General features: G+C 44.6%; 1 protein-coding gene and 1 long non-coding RNA gene across 2 annotated transcripts in view; one reads left to right on the top strand and one right to left on the bottom strand.

Annotated features, from left to right (window-relative positions):
- Window positions 1-15000, top strand: part of LOC308180161 — a 49016-nt gene extending 34016 nt beyond the window's left edge. Inside the window, exons 4-6 of the long non-coding RNA XR_013940783.1 lie at window positions 443-527; window positions 631-750; window positions 14823-15000. This is a non-coding gene — a long non-coding RNA (uncharacterized lncRNA). The remainder of the gene's footprint in view (window positions 1-442; window positions 528-630; window positions 751-14822) is intronic.
- Window positions 3150-21657, bottom strand: LOC308180155 (myosin heavy chain, skeletal muscle, adult-like; the record flags this gene model as incomplete). Its single annotated transcript, XM_080561349.1, has 38 exons — window positions 3150-3651; window positions 4272-4367; window positions 4508-4612; window positions 4696-4866; window positions 4961-5086; window positions 5363-5566; window positions 5733-6041; window positions 6200-6324; window positions 6497-6662; window positions 6751-6934; window positions 7349-7545; window positions 7944-8062; window positions 9201-9327; window positions 9474-9863; window positions 9951-10041; window positions 10141-10286; window positions 10370-10546; window positions 10776-11018; window positions 11949-12204; window positions 12309-12445; window positions 12534-12657; window positions 14147-14264; window positions 14359-14446; window positions 15218-15285; window positions 15434-15743; window positions 16101-16271; window positions 17066-17215; window positions 17322-17440; window positions 18131-18269; window positions 18346-18449; window positions 18556-18654; window positions 18746-18809; window positions 18937-19029; window positions 19119-19227; window positions 19326-19353; window positions 20968-21124; window positions 21217-21360; window positions 21451-21657. The coding sequence occupies 38 exons, from the start codon at window positions 21655-21657 to the stop codon at window positions 3496-3498; spliced, it is 5817 nt and encodes a 1938-aa protein (XP_080417475.1). The 3' UTR covers window positions 3150-3495.
- Between the last annotated feature and the right edge of the window lie 221 nt (window positions 21658-21878).

Raw genomic sequence — 21878 nt, 5'->3', positions numbered from 1 at the left:
GCTGAACAGAAATGCTGGCACTCTAATCCTTTGGAGGAAAAGTCCTCTTTGCTGTCCCTCTGCTAAGACATGGCTGAGCGTTGGAGCCTGCGTTTGCTATGGTCACGTTTCTCATTAAGATGTCTGTTTGTTCTGCTGATGGGCATTGAGTCGCGTTAAATTAAATAGAAGGAGTGTTTTCTCCACTCCTAGCATAACATCTCTATGCCATGTAGGTTAATGTCTACTCCATTTGTGGGTTATTTGGTTAAGGCAGAAGCTGTATCACGCTAGCCCTGAAGAGACTGGGATGGCCTTTTGCCATCTCTTAATCCTGCTCCTCCACCCAGAGACCAATTTCTGCAGGTCTTTGCTGCAGGAAGGCAAAAGGGAAGTGAATGCATCTTTCCTTTAGGGAGTTTGATTTGCAGCTCTTTGTATTGTTTGTGTCTTCTCTTTCCAGCAATGACCTTCCTACCATGGCTTCCTGCCGCCTGAAAACCACCAAGCATCTCAGTGGAGAAGGAACAGATTGCCTAACCAGACAGGTAAGCAGAGAGGCTGGTAGGACAGACCTGTCATTTGAAGATGGGCTGCACTTGAATGAGCATCCAAGCTACACACTTACTCAGACGCCTCTTTTGTTCTCAGCTAATGTCACTGGAAGCAATCGCAGTTGGGCAGTAGGTCCTGGCTGAGAAGGTGACTTTCTGAATAGCCTTTCTTTCCATAACCCATCAAAGCAACTGGAAGGCTCCTGTTACAGAGCAGGTGAGGAGGGGAAGAAGCCTCTGTGGTAAGAGGAGGGGTGGAGGCAGGTCATAAATTAATTAGTAAGAAAAAAAAAAAGAGGAGGCAACCTAGTCCTGAAAAAGGGAGGTGATCAGAAAGGTTCTCCCACTGTGGCTGTATACAGGCTTGATTTTTCTGTCTGACTGCTGGACTGCTAAGGAAGGGTGCAATATCGACACCTTTAACTTCAGTGCTTAAAGCATCTATGGGATTCTAGAGAGCATCTGTCAAGTGCCAGAAAGGACTGCGGTACAGGTACACTGCAGAGTATACTTATGCTGGGGCCAGATATTTTTCAAAGATGTTTTACACAGCTCTTTTTAGAACCATAGAATCATAGAATGTCTCAGGTTGGAAGGGACCTCAAAGGTCACCTAGTTCCAACCCCCCTGCCATAGGCAGTGACGCTGTCCACCAAATCAGGTTGCTCATCCAACCTGGTCTCAAACACCTCCAGCAATGGGGCATCCACAAGCTCTCTGGGAAACCTGTTCCAGTGCCTCACCACCCTCTGAGCAAAGAATTTCTTCCTAACCTCTAATCTAAATCCCCCCTCTTTTAGTTTAAAACCATTCTCCCTTATTCTGTCATTGTCTGACTTGAGCAGAGTCACTCTCCATCTTTTTCATAAGTCCCCTTTAAGTACTGAAAAGCCTCAACGAGGTCACCCCAGAGCCTTCTCTTCTTCAGGCTGAACAGCCCCATCTCTCTCTGCCTTTCTTCATAGGAGAGGTGCTCCAGCCCCTTGATCATCTTCGTGGCCCTCCTCTGGACCTGTTCTAACAGATTAACAGCCTTCTTGTGCTGGGGGCCCCAGACCTGGACACGGTACTCCAAGTGGGGCCTCACAAGGGCAGAGTAGAGGAGGACAATTCCCTCCCTCAACCTGCTGCCCACTCCTCTGTTGATGCGCACAGCATGCTTCTGGGCTGCGGGCGCGCACTGCTGGCTCATGTCGAGACAGTAGAGTTGACTTGGGCAGGCTTCTTTAGCTTATTGCATGTGATCCATCTCTGGTCCATGAGGATGGGTACAAGCCCCTGCCCACTTGAATGGTAAATCATCTGTGTAAAGCAGTCCAGCTCCAGCAGGAAACAGTGATGGTGACTTCCCACCAGGCAGCCAGCCACAAGGGTGCTAGGGTGCTGGTGCCCAGTGGGGGAGACTAGCAGCTAGAGGATCTAACGGTGCTTGCACACCCTGTCCTGTTGACATTCCCTGCTCATGCTACTAAAGTCTGCTAGGAACTGATCTTTATATCCATGTGGGTTGTATTTGGGAAGGCATGAGTTTAACCCGAGAGTGATGGCGACACTGTTTGAGCTCCAAGCAGGTCGAATAGGGGAAAATGTATCCTGTATCCTTTCCAGTTCAAGGTGCAAAGGCCACTGCACTTTTATCACTGCTTTGCCAAGCAGCACAGGTGTATGTCGCCTGCCGCCCAGATCAGGCTCTTCAGCTCCCCGAGAAATGCCTCCAGTTGGCCATTATCTTGCAGAATGCCTGGAGGGTCTTGGAACAGAGCCATCCTATGACCCTGCACTGCTGGCTGCCTTGCACATTAGCTAAACTTGGGCTTTACCTCTATAGGCTCCTATTCCAAAGCTTTGAGCATCGTCAGAGTCTCTGTCGGTGGTGTTTTCCTTAGATGCTTCTTATTTGCCACACTCTGGGGATTCTCCGTCAGAGTCTCGTCAGCAGAGCAGCAGTGCATGGCGTGGATCTGAATCTGGTGAGAGTGGCATTACAAGTAGCAGGCCTTGAGATTTATAGCATAAGTTTAAGCAAGTACATGGTTACAGTCAACCAACTCAAGAGTCAGACACTCCTCAGAATCTCTCACATGGGTACGTCAAAGGAGCTGATGAGTCTAAGAGTACTTTCAGTGTGAGAGCATCTGTTGCAGGAAGTTACTGTGATATCTTCCAAAGTCCATTTGATTTTATATTGCTCAGAAAGTAGTCTGCAAAAGACAGTCAATTCAGCTGATTGAGCATGTGACGTATGTGCTTATGAACTGGAAGTTGTTGCCAAAGTAGAGAAAAAGCTCTTTTTTGATCATTAGTTCCAGAGGAGAAAGACCAATACATTGGCAGACACGGTCCTCACACACACAGACTGACGGGTGGATTTCTTTCTTGTATAACAAGGCTGCCTCAACTAGGAGCCTGATCGGGGATAGCCCTCGAGCTAGCCCTCCCTTAGGAATTCCTGGGCATGGCCTGAGAGGTAGCATTCACACAGGTCCATTCTCAACAGGCGGTTTAGGCGCCAGCACCCATTTGTGACGGTCAGGGCCTTTCATAGCATAAGCATTTGTCTGTCTGGCAACGTCATCACATAAGCAGGCTGAACTGGAAGAAGTCACTATCAGGAACTACTATTGCGATTTCTCTGCCTTTGAATTGCCACTTGCAATCTTGCCCCAGTCATTAAGTGATATAGAAGGGATGAGCCATTGGGAACTAGGTGACAGAAAGCTGTACCGTGATGTTGGTATACAGAGGCTATAACCAAAGCTGTGCCCAAAAACAAATGATGATAGAGACCTAACCAGTAAAAAGAGAAGCAGATGAGAACTAATGCTCATGGTGGGTATGTGAAGTAATCTACAGACTTTATTCCTTATGTATGCAGGGGGCTACAAATCCCAGTTATGGAAGAAGTGACAGAGGGTTCACATTTTGTGCATCCCTCAGGCCACTTTGCTGCCACACGACATCCTCACTCTTCCTCTTCTATCTTCTTGCCATGAAACTCCCGGCTCTTTGCTCGGAGCTTGTTGACCTGTGACTCTGCAATGTCAGCCCGCTCCTCGGCTTCCTCCAGCTCGTGCTGGATCTTGCGGAATTTGGAGAGGTTGACATTGGACAGCTCCTCCTGTGTGGGGAGAGGGAGTTGGTGGTGAAGAGCCCGGGGCAGGGGTTTCACTCCTCATGCGTCTGGGCCTTGAGGGGCTCTGGTGATTACGCGGAGAAAGCACAGACCTCCTGTCTCCTACCTACCACTGCTGACCCAGAACCCTCTCAAAGAGCTCATCATCCTCCCTTATTCAGGACCCCTCTGTTGCAAGCTGCACCTGTACTCTGTCACTCTTGAGGAGCAATTCTGTCACGTGGCCTTCTCATTTTGTGTGCTTATTCTCCCACTACTCGGTGCCCAATTTTCCCTGTGGTTTATTAGGTTGAGAAAGACTCAGAAACCCTGTGCTGTTACCAGCGTCAGAGATTCATGAGCTTCTCAGTCAATGGACGAGGCCCTCAGGAATTTTGGTCTGACTTCCTGAATCAAACAGGCGGCAGAATAACCCTTGGTTCATCCCTGAGTGCAGCATGGCCAGAAGAAGGCGAGGCCTGCTGACACGGGAATGAACCACATGGCCAAGACTGTTGTGTCTTTGGAGTTACTTTCATGCCTCTTTCCTTGTATTCGTGCTCATCTCAATGACTGTGCTGCCCCGATGGAAGGGTGCTCATGGCCACTCTCCAAGCAATACTTACAGCCTCCTCAGCTTGTCTCTTGTAGGATTTCACCTTCATCTGCAGCTTGTCCACCAGATCCTGGAGCCTGAGAATGTTCTTCCGGTCTTCCTCAGACTAGAGTGGTTGGTAAGCAGGAAAGAGAGAGAGTTGGTTTCCCCACAGCACCAGAAAACATGTCCTCTTGGAGTTCACGGAAAAATGCTTTGGCTTTCTGTGAGAAGGGTGCGTCAGCACAAAGACACCTTCTGCCTTACCTGGTAGGTTAGCTCCTTCACCCTCCTCTCGTACTTGCGCACACCCTTCACGGCTTCAGCACTGCGCTTCTGCTCAGCATCTACCTCCCCTTCCAGCTCCCGCACCTGCAATGAGAAGCCCATTGGAGCTTTCCAGGTGGCTCCCTTTATGACATGCTCACTTGTGCACAAATACCATCCCTACGCACCCTGGCCTCCAGCTTCTGGATTTGCTTCTTGCCTCCCTTCAGAGCCAGCTGCTCAGCCTCATCCAGACGGTGCTGCAGGTCTTTCACCGTCACGTCCAGGTTCTTCTTCATTCTCTCTAGGTGGGCACTGGTGTCCTGTTCCTTCTTCAGCTCTTCCGCCATCATGGCCGCCTGGAGAGGCAAAGCAGCAAAGCCAGGTTAGGGCCGAAGACATTTTGGGGGAGGATACATCCACCATCCTCAGTGACAGAGTGCCCCAACTCACATCTGTGATGGCCTTCTTGGCCTTCTCTTCAGCATTGCGGGCTTCCTGGATTGTCTCCTCCATTTCACCCTGAATTTGCACGATGTCTGTTTCCAGCTTCTTCTTGGTGTTGATCAAGCTGGTGTTCTGTGCAACAAGAAGGATAGGATTTGTACTGTCAGATCTAACACCTCCACATCAAGAGTTGAGAGTGAGAGTAATGTTTATGCAAGTCTTTAATTCAAAGGTCCTCTTTAGGGCCCTAGCGGCAAACCAGACGTGTGCCTGGCTGGACTGGTCATGTCACAGCTTTGCTCTTCAAATACGTACACGGTAAGATGCATAGCAACAAGCAAGATACATAGCAATCTCATTCTATGTTATCTCCTGTGGGCGGGATTCATTTCCAGCAAAGTATCCGACCTGGGTATGGAGGAGCTGCACGCGCTCGCTTGCATCCAGAAGCTCCTGCTCAGCCACTTTCCTTGACCGCTCCGTCTGCTCCAGGGCTGCCCGCAGCTCCTCAACTTCAGCCTGTAAGAGGTTTGCTCTGCGCTCCACCATGGCCACCTGTTCTTTCAGGTCTTCCTGCGTCCTGAGAGCATCATCCAAGTGTATTTGAGTATCCTGTAAGAGGGGAAAGAGAGATTATGAGGTGGCTGATCGCTGCAGCACTGTTGGACAGAGACATCAGAGACATTCCCTGCTCTTTTAATAAATTATTTGTACAGTTATGATGTTGGTGTAACATGAGGCAAGATAGATGCCTACGTGCACATACTTTGGTTTATACCTTTAGCACTGCCTGTGTGTTTCTCAGGTTCTTTTGTGCCTCTGCAGCCACACGGTTGGCATGGCTCAGCTGGATCTCCATTTCATTCAGGTCTCCCTCCATCTTCTTCTTCAGCCGCAGGGCTTCATTCCTGCTCCTGATCTCAGCATCCAGGGTGCTTTGCATGGACTCCACAATTCTGAGGTGATTTCTCTTCAGCTGGTCGATTTCCTCATCTTTCTCTGCTATCTTCCTGTCAATCTCAGACTTGACCTGGTTGAGCTCCAGCTGGAGGCGCAGGATTTTCCCCTCTTCATGTTCTAGGGAGGCCTGGACAAGTTAGTAGGAACAGTGAATAAAACTGTGGCTTGCTTTCTAAGTAATCTCTAATACGATACCACATGAAATACAGTTTGGCTTTCTTGCCACGTCTGCAGATTTCTGTTCCCATTCTTTCAGTCTGGACACCACTCATTAGCACTTCGTACCTCAGCTTCCTCCAGGGAGGCTTGGATTTCAGATTTCTCCTGCTCAATCTGCTTCTTGACTTTCTCCAGCTCGTGGATCGCCTTTCCTCCCTCTGCAATCTGCTCCGTGAGGTCAGAAATCTCCTCTGTAGGGAAGGGTGAAACAAGGCATGGTCAGACATAGGGCATAAAGGGAAGGGCCCTCACACACCAGGGTGACAGGTCTCTTCTCATCACTGCAGGCACACACCCGTGTGGAGTGGTGGGTAGACAAGCTTGGGGGAAAGCCCGGCCAGCAGCAGAAAGCCACGGACTTACGCTGCAAGTTCTTGTTCTCACGCTTCAGCGTTTCCAGGTGGTCCAGGGACTCCTCATAGGCATTCTTCATCTTAAACAGCTCCGTGCTGAGAGAGCGAGACTCCTTCTGGGAAGCTTCCAGCTCAGCCTGTGTTTCCTCGTACTTCTGCTTCCACTCTGCCAGGATCTGGGCAGATCAACAGGGTGTGAGTATGGATGTGGCAATTGTGAAGGGATGCTCTGCCCAGGAAGCACAGGGCCAGGGGCCAGAATACCTTGTCAAAGTTCTTCTGCTTCTTGTCCAGAGCTGCGCAGGCAGCATTTGTTCGCTCCACGTCAATCATCAGGTCTTCCACCTCGTTCTGCAGCCTCTGTTTTGTCTTTTCCAGGGAAGCACATTTGGCATTGACAGCTTCAACGTGTTCTTCTGCATCCTGCAGGCGCTGTGCCAGCTTCTTTCTGGGAGGAGATGATCACGGCTTCAGGTTAGAGAGTAAAGGGTAGCCAATTTTATAAGATTCACAAGAGGGCACTTGCCTGCTTAGGGGACTTAGTTCCTTGAGCTGTCCACAGTATTTATTCTGTCCAAGGCAGCATGCAGCCTAAAGGGCCTATCGCGTCTCTGCCCTAGCACCAATTGAGTATTCAGACTGTCTTAGCTCTTCTAACACCCTAAGGGCAAGTTTGTCCTTCCAGTCTGAACTTTTTCCACAGCACGCTTTTCATCTTTCTCCCTCTCTGCCCTCTACCACAAAGAGAGTATATTGATGCCTTCATCCCATCCCTATCTTGACCCATCCTCAAAGACTCCTTCCAAATACCCTTAGCAGTCTCAGACTTCTCCACCCATTCAACATCCCACTTCCCACATACTTGGCCTCCTCCAGCTCCTCCGTGCGCTGAATAGCATCCGTCTCATATTTGGTTCTCCACTGGGCCACTTCGCTGTTGGCTTTGGACAGGGCACGCTGCAGCTCTCCCTTGGCTTCCTGCTCCTCGTCATACTGTTCCCGGAGCAAGTCACAGTCATGGCGAGCAGACTGTAAGGCGTGGGCCAAGGCGTTCTTGGCCTGTGGGGACACTGGGATTAGTAACCTGGATACACATCTTGAGATGCATCTTGACAGTGAAATTGTCATGCACAGGAGAACTGCCCCAGGGAAAGGGTGGGTAAACTCTGATGAGAAAAATGTATAGCTGGGAGATGATGAATCCCTCATAAATGTGTGCTAGAGGATTAGGATTTGTTAGTGAAAGGTGGCCAGGGGACACTAATCCCTTGTTTCTGTAAACGTGCCTACAGATGTGTGTGCATGCTGTCTTGGAGGGCATCAGAATCTCATTAAGGGCTTGTGGATGACTTCCTCTAGCATCAAAATCACTACGGTTCCTTCCCTGTGTGTTGTGATGAGTATAACTCATGCATTTCTGGGTGATGTGGCTTGCAGGAAGTAGGGTACTTCCAGACCTTTATTTCTTCCTCTAGATGTCTCTTCAGTTCCTCAATCTGTTGGGTAAATCCCTGCTTGCCCCTAGACAGCTGAGAAATCAAAGCATCCTTTTCTTCCACCTGGCGTGAATATTCACCTGGCAAGTGAAAAATAAATAAATAAATAAAGTTACACTAACAGTAGAATCATAGAATCATTTAGAAAAACCCATCAGATCATCAAGTCCAACCATGATGTAACACTATAGTGAACTACCAAGTTCACTACTAAACATTTTCCTGAGCATCACATCCATTCATCTCTTAAATATCTCCAGGAATGGAGACTCTGCTACTTCCCTAGGCAGCCTGTTCCAGTGCCTAACCACTCCTTCCACAGAGAAATTCCTCCTGACACCTAATCTAAACCTCCCCTGATGCAACTTGATGCTATTTCCTCATGTCCTATCACTTGTCACGTGAGGAAAGAAACCAGCACCCACCTTGCTACAACCAACTTTCAGGCAGTTCTAGAAAGCCGTGAGGTCTCCCTTCATCCCCCTTTCTCAAGACTAACCAAACCCAGCTCCCTCAGCGGCTCCTCACATGTCTTGCATGTCTTGCTTTCCAGTCCCTTCACCAGCTTCTTTGCTCTTCATATTCCAGGAACTCAGTATGTTCTTTGCAGTGAGTGGCCCAAATCTGAACACAGTATCTGAGGTGTGGTCTCACCAGTGCCAAATACACAGGGACAATCGCTTCCCTAGACCAGCTGGCCACACTGTTTCTGATACAGGACAGGATGACATTGGTGCCCACCTGGGCACACTGCTGGCTCATGGTAAGACAGCTGTGGACAAGCACCCCCAGATACTTTTCTGCTGAGCAGCTTTCCAGACACTCTTTCCCAAGCCTATATTGCTGCACTTGGTTGTTGTGACCCAAATGCAGCACCCAGCACTTAGCTTTGCTGAATACCATAAAACTGGTTGAAGCCCATTGATCTTGCCTACCCAGATCGCTCTGCAGAGCCTTCCTATCCTCAAGCAGATCAACATTCCTGTCCAGCTTGGTGTTGTCTGCAAAATAACTGAGCGTGCACTCAGTCCCCTCAACCAAGATTGTTGATCAAAATGTTAAACAAAACTGTCCCCAATACTTAGCCCTGGAGAACACTGTAAAGCCCTGTAATCTGGGGTTGCTTTGAGACGTTAGCCCAATTCTTGCTTTGCACCACGGTGTATCCTCCTGATTTTCAGGTTCTGCCATTGCACCTCAGGACTGGGGATGTCTCACCTGTTTCTGTCTGCAGACGAGCTCTCTGAGTATTGAGGTCATTGATCATGCGCTGATTCTGCTCCTCCTTAGTTTTGATCTCACTCAGCTGGTCTTCCAGAGTGCGGCACATCTTCTCCAGATTTGCCTAGGTATCAAAAACAAGGAAGGAGAGGAAATGAACACCTGCACGCTGTCTAATTCTCACAGCAGGATTCTTATATGAGAGTGTGACTAGTAGATTCAGGCTATGTGCTGTACCTTGGCCCTGTGAATTCTACTGCAATTCTTTACCTTGGCTTTGGAGACAGACTCCATGTTACTGGCCAAGTCATCTATCTCCATCTTCAGCTCACTCTTCTCCTTCTCCAGCTTCTGCTTGACTCGTTGCAGGTTGTCGATCTGCTCCCCAAGCTCAGCTGTGCTGTCTGCGTGCTTCTTCCGCAGGGCGGCAGCTGTGGCTTCGTGCTGCAGCGTGGCCTCTTCGAGGTCGCGGCGCATCTTCTGAAATTCTGCCTCACGCTTCTTGTTCATCTCAACCTGAGCTGCTGTAGCCCCTCCTGCTTCTTCCAGGCGCTCGCTGATCTCCTCCAGTTCCCTGGAGAGGTCAGCACGGTGCTTCTCTGCTTTTGCCCGAGAGGTTCGCTCTGCCTCAATTTCCTCCTCCAGTTCCTCGATACGGGCCTGGGGAAAATGCGAGACCCTTCACACCCATGCCCTCCTTGTACTGATGTCCTTCTGAAGGGCGGAAGGGAAGGACCAGAGGCTTGCCTGCAGCTCCTTGATCTTCTTCTGCAATTGCATGCCCAGGGCTTGCTCATCCTCAATTTTGCTCTGGATCTGGCTGATTTCAAAGTCTTTCCTTTGCACAAAGCATACAGAATCACAGTGTTAACACCTGAATAAAACTACCTAATAAATGCACCTGACCCACACTCAGGTGTCTCACAACCACACTTACTTTTTCAGTTTCTCATCCAGCTGCTGCTTGTCATTTTCCAAATCCATTATGGTATCTTGGGCCAGCTTCAGGTCTCCCTCAAGTTTCCTCTTAGCCCTTTCAAGGTCCATGCGCAGTTTCTTCTCTTGCTCCAGGGACCCTTCCAGCTAAACAGAAAGAGCATCAGTACTCTGCCAGCCCTATTTATCTCCACAAGCATCCTGTAATTGCCATATGCATTTGTGCTTACATCATCCACTTGCTGCTCCAGCTTGGTTTTTGCTTTGCTCAGCGTATTGACCTTGTCCTCCTCAACCTGCAGGTCATCCAGTGTCTGCTGGTGGGCCTCTTGGAGGGCTTTCTTCTCTTTTGTCAGCTTGGCTATGGTCTCATCCAGGGCTGCCATCTCCTCTGTGAGGTTTTTCACCTGCATGTTGTAAGCAAGCACCAGAATACCATGTATAAGACTTGACTTCTTGTGTAGTGGCATTTTCATTTGCAGTGCTTAGCCAGGAGCTTGCTTTTTATTTGAGCTTCACAGCTGTCCAGCTGCGATGCTCTTGTCATCTTCCAAACCTAGCCCCTTTCTAGGGATACCAGCCTAATATGGAAGGTATCTATCCCTTCTTCCTTTCTGTGACTCTCCATGTGTGTACCTTGTTTTCAGTGGCATGTTTTTCCTTCTCAACTTTAGCCAAGGTTAACTCCAGGTCATCAATATCTTTCTTCAGCTCTGAACATTCATCCTCCAGTTTCCTCTTCTTGGCTGTCAGCTCAGCATTGATTTCTTCCTCATCCTCGGCCCGTTCTGTCACCTCCTTAATTTTGGCTTCCAGTTGGATTTTGGTTTTGATGAGCTGGTCACACCTTTCCTCGGCATCAGCCAAGCTGTCTGCTTCCTGATGGGGAGACAGAGGTTTTTGTGGGTTATAACATTTTGAAATTTCTGTTGTGTATCTGTAAGTAGGCACATGTTAAAATGTGGAAGCCTTGCCATCTGACATCAATGGTAATTCCTTTTTTTGTTTGTTTCTTTGTTTGTTTGTTTGTTTGTTTCTTTCTTTCTTTCTTTCTTTCTTTCTTTCTTTCTTTCTTTCTTTAAAATGGCTCACAGAGGTGGTAGTTATGAGAATACGTCATACATGCTTCAGCATGACAGAACAGTGACAACTCTCAGCAAGGCCGTAGATTTGGAGCCTTTTTCCCTCACAGACTCCGTATTCAATAGCCTCTATTTTATAATTGACTCACCATGATCATTATCATATTTGGGTAGCCAAGGTTTTTCGATTTGTGGGAATAATACAGTGAAGAAAGTAGTGTTTTGCTTGGATTTAAGAAACTGCCTGTTCCTGATTGAAGTTGAACACCAAGGATCTGTGTGTGTGAAGGTAATCTAGCCTTATAGTGTATCTGTGTTCAGGACAACTGGGTCCTTCTCAAGGTTGCCTTTACAATGTTAAGTAGGCACAGAGCTTTGACAGTACACAGATGGAGATGCTTCCCTTCCAGGTCACACAAAGGTGTCTGCTGCATATAACCTGTTGGCTAGCGCTACTTGGCTCTTTCCTCAGGACATCAGGGCTGCTGAGTCTCATTTGGCACTTACATTTATCCTCACTGACTGACAGGGAACTTGCTGTGCCCCTGGCAGTGTTCACAGTTACTCAACTTTAGAGTAACTTTGAGTGTGTGACTTTTTTTCTATTGCAATTTAGTCAGCTTCCTGTAAGTCTCTGCTTGGAAAAGCAAACAAACAGACAAACAAACAAACAAAAAGAAGATTAAAAAAGAAAAAAAAACAGGGACAAATAAATGGTGACACTCACTGCCTGCACTTGGAGCTGAAGGTCATTTTTTTCCTGCAACAGGGTCACCATTTTCTCCTCCAGTTCTTTCCTCTTTGCCTCAGACTTTGCAAGTTCTTCCTTGGTTTTCTCAAACTCTTGTTTCATGTTGGCCATCTCCTTCTCAGATTCTGCACTCTTCAGCAAGGGCTTGATTTTGAAGAACAGCTTCATCCAGGGCCAGTGCTTGACATTCATGAATGCACGAACGTTGTACTGGATGCAGAAGATGGCATCCCTGTAATCAAATCCCCCATGTTAATAACATACCCAAGATTTGTAATTTAACACCCATTTGGTGAAGTACCATGTGAATAAGGCACATTTATGATAAATGTCTACCTCCTCTCCACCATTTTCCGATACTCCACTCTCATCAGGAAGCCCCTGGATCTGGCCTGCGTCCTGGTCATAATCTCTGCTAGCTTCTCATCTCTCATCTCCTCCAGAAGACCTATTAGCCCAGCTTTGAAGAACACCTTAAAAAAAATGAAGCATTGTAGCACATCAGTCTCAGGTCATGGGTAGCGGAGGTACATAGTCTTTGAGTGCAGGACTTGTTTCTACCTTGGTGTGACCAAATCTGTACTGAGTGTGGTCCACATCGATGGACCCAAGGAGCTTCTCTGAAGCCTTCTTGCTGTCCATGAACTGTCCCTCTGGGATAGCACTTATGTTAAGCACTCTGTATCTGTAGGAGAAAACAGAACATGAAGAAAAAACTATTGCCAATACCACTACTGCAAATAAATCCCACAGACTTCTCAGCAATAGCTGACTCTCCAGTTGAGTATTAGGGACAATCCCCCCTTTCAGGACAGCGTAAGTGACATTTCCATACTGTTAACTCAGAGTCTAAGGGAATCCTGATTCTTACCCATGAACTGATACTGGTACTTCTCATCATGAACTGATACTGAAACATTTTTAAATTTCCACTCAGTACTTTATTGTAATATTTAGGCATGTTAGGATACTCTGGCTATTCTCAGTAACTACTCTCATCAGATAGTTTCCAGCAACAGCTGACTACATAACTGAAGTAATCTCATTTCCAGCAACAGACCTCTGAAAAACATTTTAGAGGCATTCTGTGCACACTGGGTAGAAACATGTATTTTTGTTCAATTTTTGAAGTGGATTTGTGAAGGAAACCTTATTGTTAGTTACCTCATCATTTTCCAGTAGTACACTACTGTAATGTGATAGTTAGATTTGATTACAGAGTGTATGCACTAAATGGTGTATTAAATATGGCACTTAAAGTAGTTTAGGATATAGAAGGCGTGGAACAGGAAAAGATTGGGCAGCAAGGCAGACCAGACCAGATCAAACAAGAATACTCCAAGCTGGAAGGGACCCATAAGGATCATTGAGTCCAGCTCCTGGCTCCACACAGAACTACCTAAAAATCAAACTCTATGTCTGACATCATTGTCCATATATTTATTGAATTCTGTCAGGCTTGGTGCTCTGACCAGTTCCCTAGGGAGCCTGTTCCAGTGCCTGATGACACTCTATGTGAAGAACCTGTTCCTAACACACAGCCTGACCTTCCCCTGTCACAGCTCCATGCAGTTACTGTCACCAGAGAGAAGACATCAGCACCTGCCCCTCCACTCCCCTCGCACGGAAGCTGCAGGCTGCAGTGGTGTCCCCCCTTTAGTCTCCTCTTCTCCAGGCTGAATAAACCAAGGGACCTCAGCCGCTCCTCATATGTCTTCCCCTCTAAACCCTTCACCACATTTGTAGCTCTCCTTTGGACAGTTTTATATCCTTCTTATATAGTGATGCATAAAACTGCACACAGTAGTCGAGGTGAGGCTGCCTTGGCACAGAGTAGAGTGGGACAATCAGTTCCCTTGACTGGTTAGCAACACTGTGCCTGAGGCACCCCAGGATATATTTGGCCCTTTTGGCTGCCAGGGCACACTATTGAACCATATTCAACTTGCCATTGGCCAAAACCACCAGATGCCTTTCAGTGGGACTGCTCTACAGCCTCTTGTCCCCCAGTATGTACGTATATCCAGGGTTTCCCCTTCCCAGGTGCAGAATCTGGCACTTGAATTTGTTAAATTTCATATGGTTCTTGATTGTCCAGCATTCTAATCTGTCAAGATCTCTCTGCAAGGCTTCTCTACAACTGAGTGAGTCAACAGCTCCTCCTTTACTCTTACCTCTGTTTGAAGTCAGCATACAGGACTCTGCTGGGGAATCCTTTCCTGCAAATCCTGATCCCTTCCAGCACACCATTACACCGCAGCTGGTGCAGCACCAGCTCATGTTCCATAGCACCTAACAAACACCACCATTAGTTATTACCCCATTGTTTGCTACTCAGGAGAAGAGCTTCTGTGGCTCAAGTTTTCACCCTGTTGGATCCACTTACCAGGTGTTTTTGTTTCATTTGGGATGATGCAGCGTACAAAATGGGGGTGAGTGCTACGTAGATTTGTCATCAACTTGTTTAAATTCTCCTGTGAGATTTCAAGGTAAAGTTTAAATCAACAAATGAGAAATCTGCATCCCTGAAGTTCCCTGTATTTCAACTATGGAAAGGAGTTAATCATAGATTGTAAAATTTCCATATTCATGCACAAAAGCTTTCACTAGTCTTTGACTATTGGGCATTGCTACTAAAAGGAAATATAATTTTGTTATTTTGTCATCGTAATTTATTTATTACAAAACCTGGGATATACCTCATTTGATACCCTAAGACTCATTGCTCTGAACACAATGAACAATCTCCTGTGCCTGCTCTCCTGCATCAATATATTGGTTAGGCTTTTACATGCAATAAACTTAAAGTTACCCTCTGCCAAACTTAAAGTTACCCTCTCTGTTTTTCAGAACTGTTCCATTATTCACAAATGTTGCATGGTAGCAGCGCTGAAAATATTCAGAAGTCTAAAACCCCCATTTGGGAAAACACTCTGAATTTTGTGCAATTGCTGGAAGAAGATGCTATGTTACAGCTTCATAATTAACCTACAAATAAAGCTGTATGAAAGAAGATCTGCATGACAAATATTTTGAAAGAGTTTTCATTTTGTTATCTTAATGACAGAAAATTATTCCACATGGAAAAAAAAAAATCGCTCCATCATTTAAATGGAAATAAATGGATCTATAGTAGTAAGTGGATCTTCAGCTGTAGGACTTCAAGAGGGTACAACTTCACTTTTCACATTTTAAGTTCTCTTTCTTCAAGTAAGAAAAGACAAAGTGAGGACACGTGTACTTACACGAAAAAGAGCTGAGACAGTCTGGAAAGAGGAACCCTTCTTCTTGCCACCTTTTTTGCCACCAGACTCTGAAAATGAAAGAAAAGGAAAACTATATGAAAATATTGACATTGAGTATTATAAATTATATAATAGAAAACAGGCTTTAAACAATTTTTTCCGTTTTTATTTCCCTTCAGAATTGTCCCATGTTGAAAAGAATTCCACAGAGCTGACCTGAATCTGGTCCACCATAGTTGGCAAACAGTAAGGCCAATGTTTTCAGTGAAGACTTCTGGTATAACCCAATGACAGTTTCGTTCAGGGGGTCCTTGTTCTTCTCAAGCCAGCCAGTGATGTTGTAGTCCACTGTGCCAGCATAGTGTATCAGGGAGAAGTGGGCCTCAGTCTTGCCTTTGGTAGGCTTGGGCTTCTGGAAATTGCTGGACTTGCCCAGATGCTGGTCATAGAGCTTGTTCTTGAAAGAGGTGTCAGTTGCCTTGGGGAACATGCACTCCTCTTCCAGAATGGAAAAGATGCCCATGGGCTGCCATTACAACAGGCAGGAGGGAGAAAAAGATTAGAAAGGAGACAACACTTGGTTAGAAAGAGTCTGGAATTAGGACAGAAAACTGCCAAACAAATCAAAAGAGAAGGCTGTTTCTGTACATTTCATGACAGTAAGTCAGAGAAAATTAGCTAAATTCATTGTTTTTCACAGCTGGTGTTTCTTTGTTGCTTGTGGAAGTGCTTTTAACCCTTGCAAGCAACATTACAGATTACAAAAATACGGAGCAGCTTTATAACTGAAATGTAATATTTTAATTTATCATACGTCTTTTCTTTATGTATCCCTAAATAACAACAGAATTCTAGCATTAATACACCTGTACAGGAAGGATACCTTCTCAATCAACTCAATGCAGGCAGCCAGGTCCATCCCAAAGTCAATGAATGTCCATTCAATCCCTTCCTTCTTGTACTCCTCCTGCTCCAGCACAAACATGTGGTGGTTGAAAAACTGCTGCAGTTTCTCATTGGTGAAGTTGATGCACAGCTGCTCAAAGCTGTTGAACTGCCAAATGCAAAAAAAAGATATAACATTTTCAAGGTGCAGCAATCACAAGACTTTTTCCTGTGCAGTTATAATTCACCTTATGTCTCTTCAGACAAATACAAGTTCCCCTCCCTGTCTGTTCTCCCAACAATCCTTCGATGAGACTGTACTTGAATTCTGAAGATAAAAAGAGACTTCTAATATATAATTAACATATTTTTTCTCTGTTATCATTCTTTTATGAATACAATATGTATTCTTTAACAATGATAATTATCCCTTAACTCTTTGGAATTTCTTAACTCTAAGGCATATTTCGGTAAATCATTTTCAGAACAATTTCTCCTATTAGACAAATTTATTAGTAGACTCTACTCCAACCAATCATGAAGACAGTCTCAGTTTGCTATTGAAATATTTTTCTGCTCTTGACTTGGTGTCTGTAGATGTTTCCGTCCTCTGGTACAGAAGGTTTTGTGGTTCTTTCAATAACTACATAAGCACTTCCTAATCTCTTTCAATAATTTCCTCACCTTTGACCCATGTAACTTTGTCACAGATTTCTTTCCTTTTTTTTTTTTTAAGCTTAATATTCTTGCATGCTGAGTTAGTAGTTGCTTTCCAATTAAGATCTAATTCTTCAAAAAGGTTGAAAATTTCTTTAACTGTGAGACCTCTTGATCATAGTATTTTTACAAAAGGAAAGAACACAACTGTATTATGTCTCTGACTGTTTTAAAAAAAATCTTTCAGAATTTTGTTAACACACATTTTCCCTACTATGAAGCTGCTGTGAAATTCTTGGTCCTTACATCAAAGATCTCAAAGCCAGCGATGTCCAGGACACCAATGAAGTACTGTCTGGGTTGCTTTGTATCCAGCTGTTGGTTGATGCGAACAACCATCCACAAGAACATCCTCTCATAGACAGCCTTTGCTAGAGCACCTACAGCATTGTGCACCTAAAGCAAAGGGGAAATATTACTGCACAGAGAATTTTTTAAAAAGATTAACCTATAAAGAGATGTTCTGAGCTATAACCACGTGTCTAGTAACCAATTGTTTTACCTGCTCCACAGTTTGACCTTTTGTCACAAATTCATTTCCAACTTTGACTCGGGGGAAGCACAGGGCTTTGAGCAGGTCAGCTGAGTTCAGGCCCATCAGGTAGGCAGCCTTGTCAGCAACTGAAAGACAAGAGATGCGTGAAAAAAATCATTTAAGGATGACTGGAATTTTATAAATGGGGAAGTCTCTCAGAAATGACTCCAATGTTTAAAATTCTTGAACTGCAAATCTTTTCATCTAATATCACAGGGAGTATATACCCCATGAAGGAAAGCTGTGAAAGCTGATGGTATCTTTTGAAAGTAGCTATCAGTAAGAAATGTATCCTTGAATATTTTCACAAAGCTTATAAACTAAAATAACTATAAACTAATAAACTTATACACTTCAAATAACTGTAACTTTAAAAGTACATGAAGATTACAGCTTGGCAGTTTAGTCAAACTCTAAGAAAGCACTTATATTTGAACAGGCCACAGTCTGTGTGCCAATAGAAGCATGTGTGTTCCAGAGCTGATTCTAGAGCCTCTTTACGAACACAGGAAAGATGAATTTTGAAAAGGCTTGCCAAAAAGCTCTGCATGCTAAATGGAAAAATGGAAAAATGCATGAAACTAGCCCATGGAAAAGGAAGGAGTGTCATTCAATAAAATAGGTCAGAGATCAGCGAATCAGCTTCACAGTTTCATGGACACTAAAATAAGCATTCCTTACTTTTCACTTCATTGATTTATGGCTTTTCTCCTGACTAAAAAGGTATCTTTCCAAATTTATTTATTTTTTTTATTAGGAGAAGAGTTGCTAGGGACCTTCTGTGCCATCTGGCTCTGCCTGCTCCTCTCGTTGTTTCTGCTTGAACTTCAAGTTCCCATAGTGCATGACAGCCCCTGTCAGCTTGTAGATGGCAGTCTTTTCATCAGGAGTGAAGCCCAGGATGTCAATGGCACTCTGCAGTAGAACCAGTGAAGTAAAGTTATTGCCTAGCAGAGTTAACAATTGAAAATATTTTCATTATAGTACTTACATCTGTAGCCATGAGCTCCTCCTGGTCATCGATACTGGGTACAGTGACCTCACCTTGACTCACAAAGTGGTAGTCATATGGGTTGGTGGTAATGAGAAGCATGTCTGAAAGCAGGAAGAGGAAGGACACAGGCTTAGTTCTTTCGGCTAGACAGTAGAGGGAACAGCTGCTCAGCAATCTTCCTCAAGAAGATATAATGATCCTTCCTACCAATTAGCTCTGGCTTCTTGTTGGAGGTAACCTGATAAAAAATGTGGTAGCTTCTTTCTGCCTTGAGCTGGAAAGTGACTCTGGACTTCTCCAGCAGATCTGGCAAGGCAGGAAGAAAGAGTTAGGAATGAGACAGGACATGGAGGTAGGAATTTAGGAAGGGATGTGATCATGCCAGGATGTCACTTACAAGTTTCAATGTCAGCAGAAGCCAGTTTGCCTGTGGCCCCAAAGTGGATTCTGATGAATTTGCCCTGTTGAGGGGAAAAAGAACCACTTCAGCCTGGATGGATTCTTTTGACATCTTAATGTGTAATACCACTAGATGCATCACTTGTCTTGTAATGGGAGGGAGGGATTTTGTCCAAAGCTACAACTCACAAAGCGTGAGGAGTTGTCATTCCTCACAGTCTTGGCATTTCCAAATGCCTCCAGCAGTGGGTTGGCGCTGATGATTTGATCCTCAAGCGTTCCCTAAAGGACAATAATAATTCCTAGTTATTTCTTTTCAAAAATGAGGAACAGAGAAAAGCATTGTTTCAAGCCAGTATCTGTTAATTTACCTGCATTTTGCCAGGCTCCTCTTTCTTCTTCTCCCCACTAGCTGCAATTGTTGCAAAGTACTGGATGACACGCTTTGTGTTCACAGTCTTCCCTGCACCAGATTCTCCACTGCCAAATGAAACAGTGAAGCAGAGAGTGTGTGGTCAGGCAGCAGGTCCCCCGGTATAGAGCGGCCCTGTGGGGAACTGAGCAAGAAGTGTACTTACGTGATCAGGATGGACTGATTCTCACGGTCTGCAAAAAGACAGAGAATTTTCTCAGTGCTCCTGAATTGAAATGAAATCAAAATCTATGAAAGAACGTAACTGGAGCTTCCTTATGTTGCAGGAACACTAGATAATCAATTCCCAGATAAAAGGTCAGGAATTTAGCACTTAGCACTTCAATTTAGCACTTTCAGGATTTTTTGAAGTTCTCCCCAATAAAATATGATATCTGATTTGGACTGATAGAGATATGGGTTTGGGATAAAAAATGCTGGCTTCTTTTTAAGACGATTCTGTTCAAATCATGAATGATGTTTCTGTATATGAGAAAAACCCAAACCATATATATATATATATAATGTTAATATGATTAAAGTGATTGAAAAATGTAAATTAAAATGAATAGAAGCTTTCTGGGGAGTCAAAATCCTTCCCAGATCAGACCAAAGGACCTCCTGAGTTCAAGGATTTCTTGAGCCATGTTTGGTATAATTTTATGTAATGGTTTAAAATGGACATTGCATGAATCCATCTCCTTACTTTATTAATTAACATAGAACTTTAGGACATATGTTTTCTTTGAAAAAGAATTTCCAGAACTTAAGTATATTTTATGTGATTTTTTATTCCCTTCGCCTTTTTTTAAACATCTCTATTGATAGTTTGTTTTGATGCATTGTAGTTGCTTTACTACAAGGCAGAATAGAAGAGTAAATCCTTATCCTACTTTCTATACAACTCTTGATTTTACAAATTTCTGTCATATGTACCCTCCATTTTCTCTTTGCCATCTTCAGTGTCCTTATCTACTTACTTGTTATTCTTAAAGAATTTATTTAATTTATTTAATGTCTTTGAACATTCTTTTGTCCTTCATTTAACCTTCTCCAGTTCCACTATATCGTTTTCTAACATGGAAAAACTAGAACTCTCTACTTTATTCAAGATCTGAATGTTCCACTTTTTCATAGAGCCTCATGGTACTACTGCTATTTTGGCTCTTTTTCAAATAATTCCTACTGTTCATTTTGTTTCCTTCTGCCCTACTGTGCACTGAGCCAAAGAATTACCCATTGTAAGCCTAAGATCTTATACTTAAGAAGTAAAAGCCATTTCTTAGCCAATCATTCTACCAATCTTCCATTTTCCGTTGTATCTTCTGCCTCTTACTACTACAGGCCCTAATACTGCCTTCATCTCTGGCAATCACCATTATCACTTGGGGTTATAAGGCAGTAAAAAGCACTGATAGTATACTTATTTGGATTTGGAACTTCAATTTATACTGATACTTTCTTACTTCCTGACATAGATAGTATGTTAGTAATGTTTGATTCTATACTTTATGTTCAGATACACCCCTAACACTCCTGTAGCATTGCTTGTTCTGCTTTCCATCAAACTTTTTACTCTGCAATTACAAAACTAAGTATCTAGACTTCCCTCCACAACACTCCCAGTATGCTCTCTGTGCCATTGATCTCATTTAAAGATGGGTATTCAAGTTCACTAAACTTACATACATGATACATACACGACTCCATATGTTGAAATATTTTACATATATCTGCATGAAAAAAATATATTTTTTTTTTCTGAAGTTCTTACTACAATATAATTTGGAGGGAGATCAAGTACTCACCATTTAACATGAATTGATAGGCATTGTCAGAGATGGAGAAGATGTGTGGAGGGGCCTCCTGGCGCTTTTTGCCTCGGTAGGCCAACACCACCTCCGGGTTGTACACCGGCAGCCACTTGTAGGGGTTGACAGTGACACAGAAGAGACCCGAGTAAGTCTGCAAGGAAGGGAGACAGCACATTGGCTTCTGCTCAGCCTGGCACAGCAGGCCTTCCAGCTACCCAAAGGAAGGCAGCTGCTGGTACTTACGTAGATCATCCAGGCTGCATAACGCTCTTTGAGGTTGTACAGCACAGCGGGTTCGTGGAGGTGGGTCATCATGGCCATGTCCTCGACTTTATCATACTTGGGAGGGTTCATGGAGAAGACCTGATCTTCCTTCACGGTCAGAGTCTGCCAAGGAAGAAAGACTGATATATGTTAGCTAAGTGCTTAGAATGGGAATTAATCACTTGATGTTCTCAAGTGTTGCTTTTCACTCACTTCTCCTGCTTCAGTCTGGACAGTGACCTTCCCTGATTCCCTGCTCTGGATTGTCCCTTTTACAAAGGATTCCTTAGGATGAGCCACAAAGACGGATGACTTGGCATCAAAAGGCTTGTTCTGGGCCTCAATTCTTTCCTTTTCTGACTTTCGGAGGTAGGGAGCTGCCTCCCCAAAGACAGCCATCTCAGAATCCGGAGAGGTCATGGCTGCGCTTTATTGAAGGCACGTCAATAGAGGACTCTGAGGGAAGAAGAAGACAGTTTCCATCAGTTAGACTATAGTTTTCTGTGCTAGTGATGAAATCTCATACAGTTTCTACCTTTCTGGTATTTAAACTAGTAACATTTCAATAACATATTGTTATTTTAATAACAGCTTATGAAAGCTAGTTTTGATGTGAACATCTAAGTACCAACATCCCACTT

This window comes from Anser brachyrhynchus, assembly GCF_964034855.1.
Source record: "Anser brachyrhynchus genome assembly, chromosome: 18".
NCBI lineage: Eukaryota > Metazoa > Chordata > Aves > Anseriformes > Anatidae > Anser > Anser brachyrhynchus.
The sequence above is the reverse complement of the archived record's forward strand: the minus strand, read 5'-3'. Positions and strand labels throughout refer to the sequence as shown.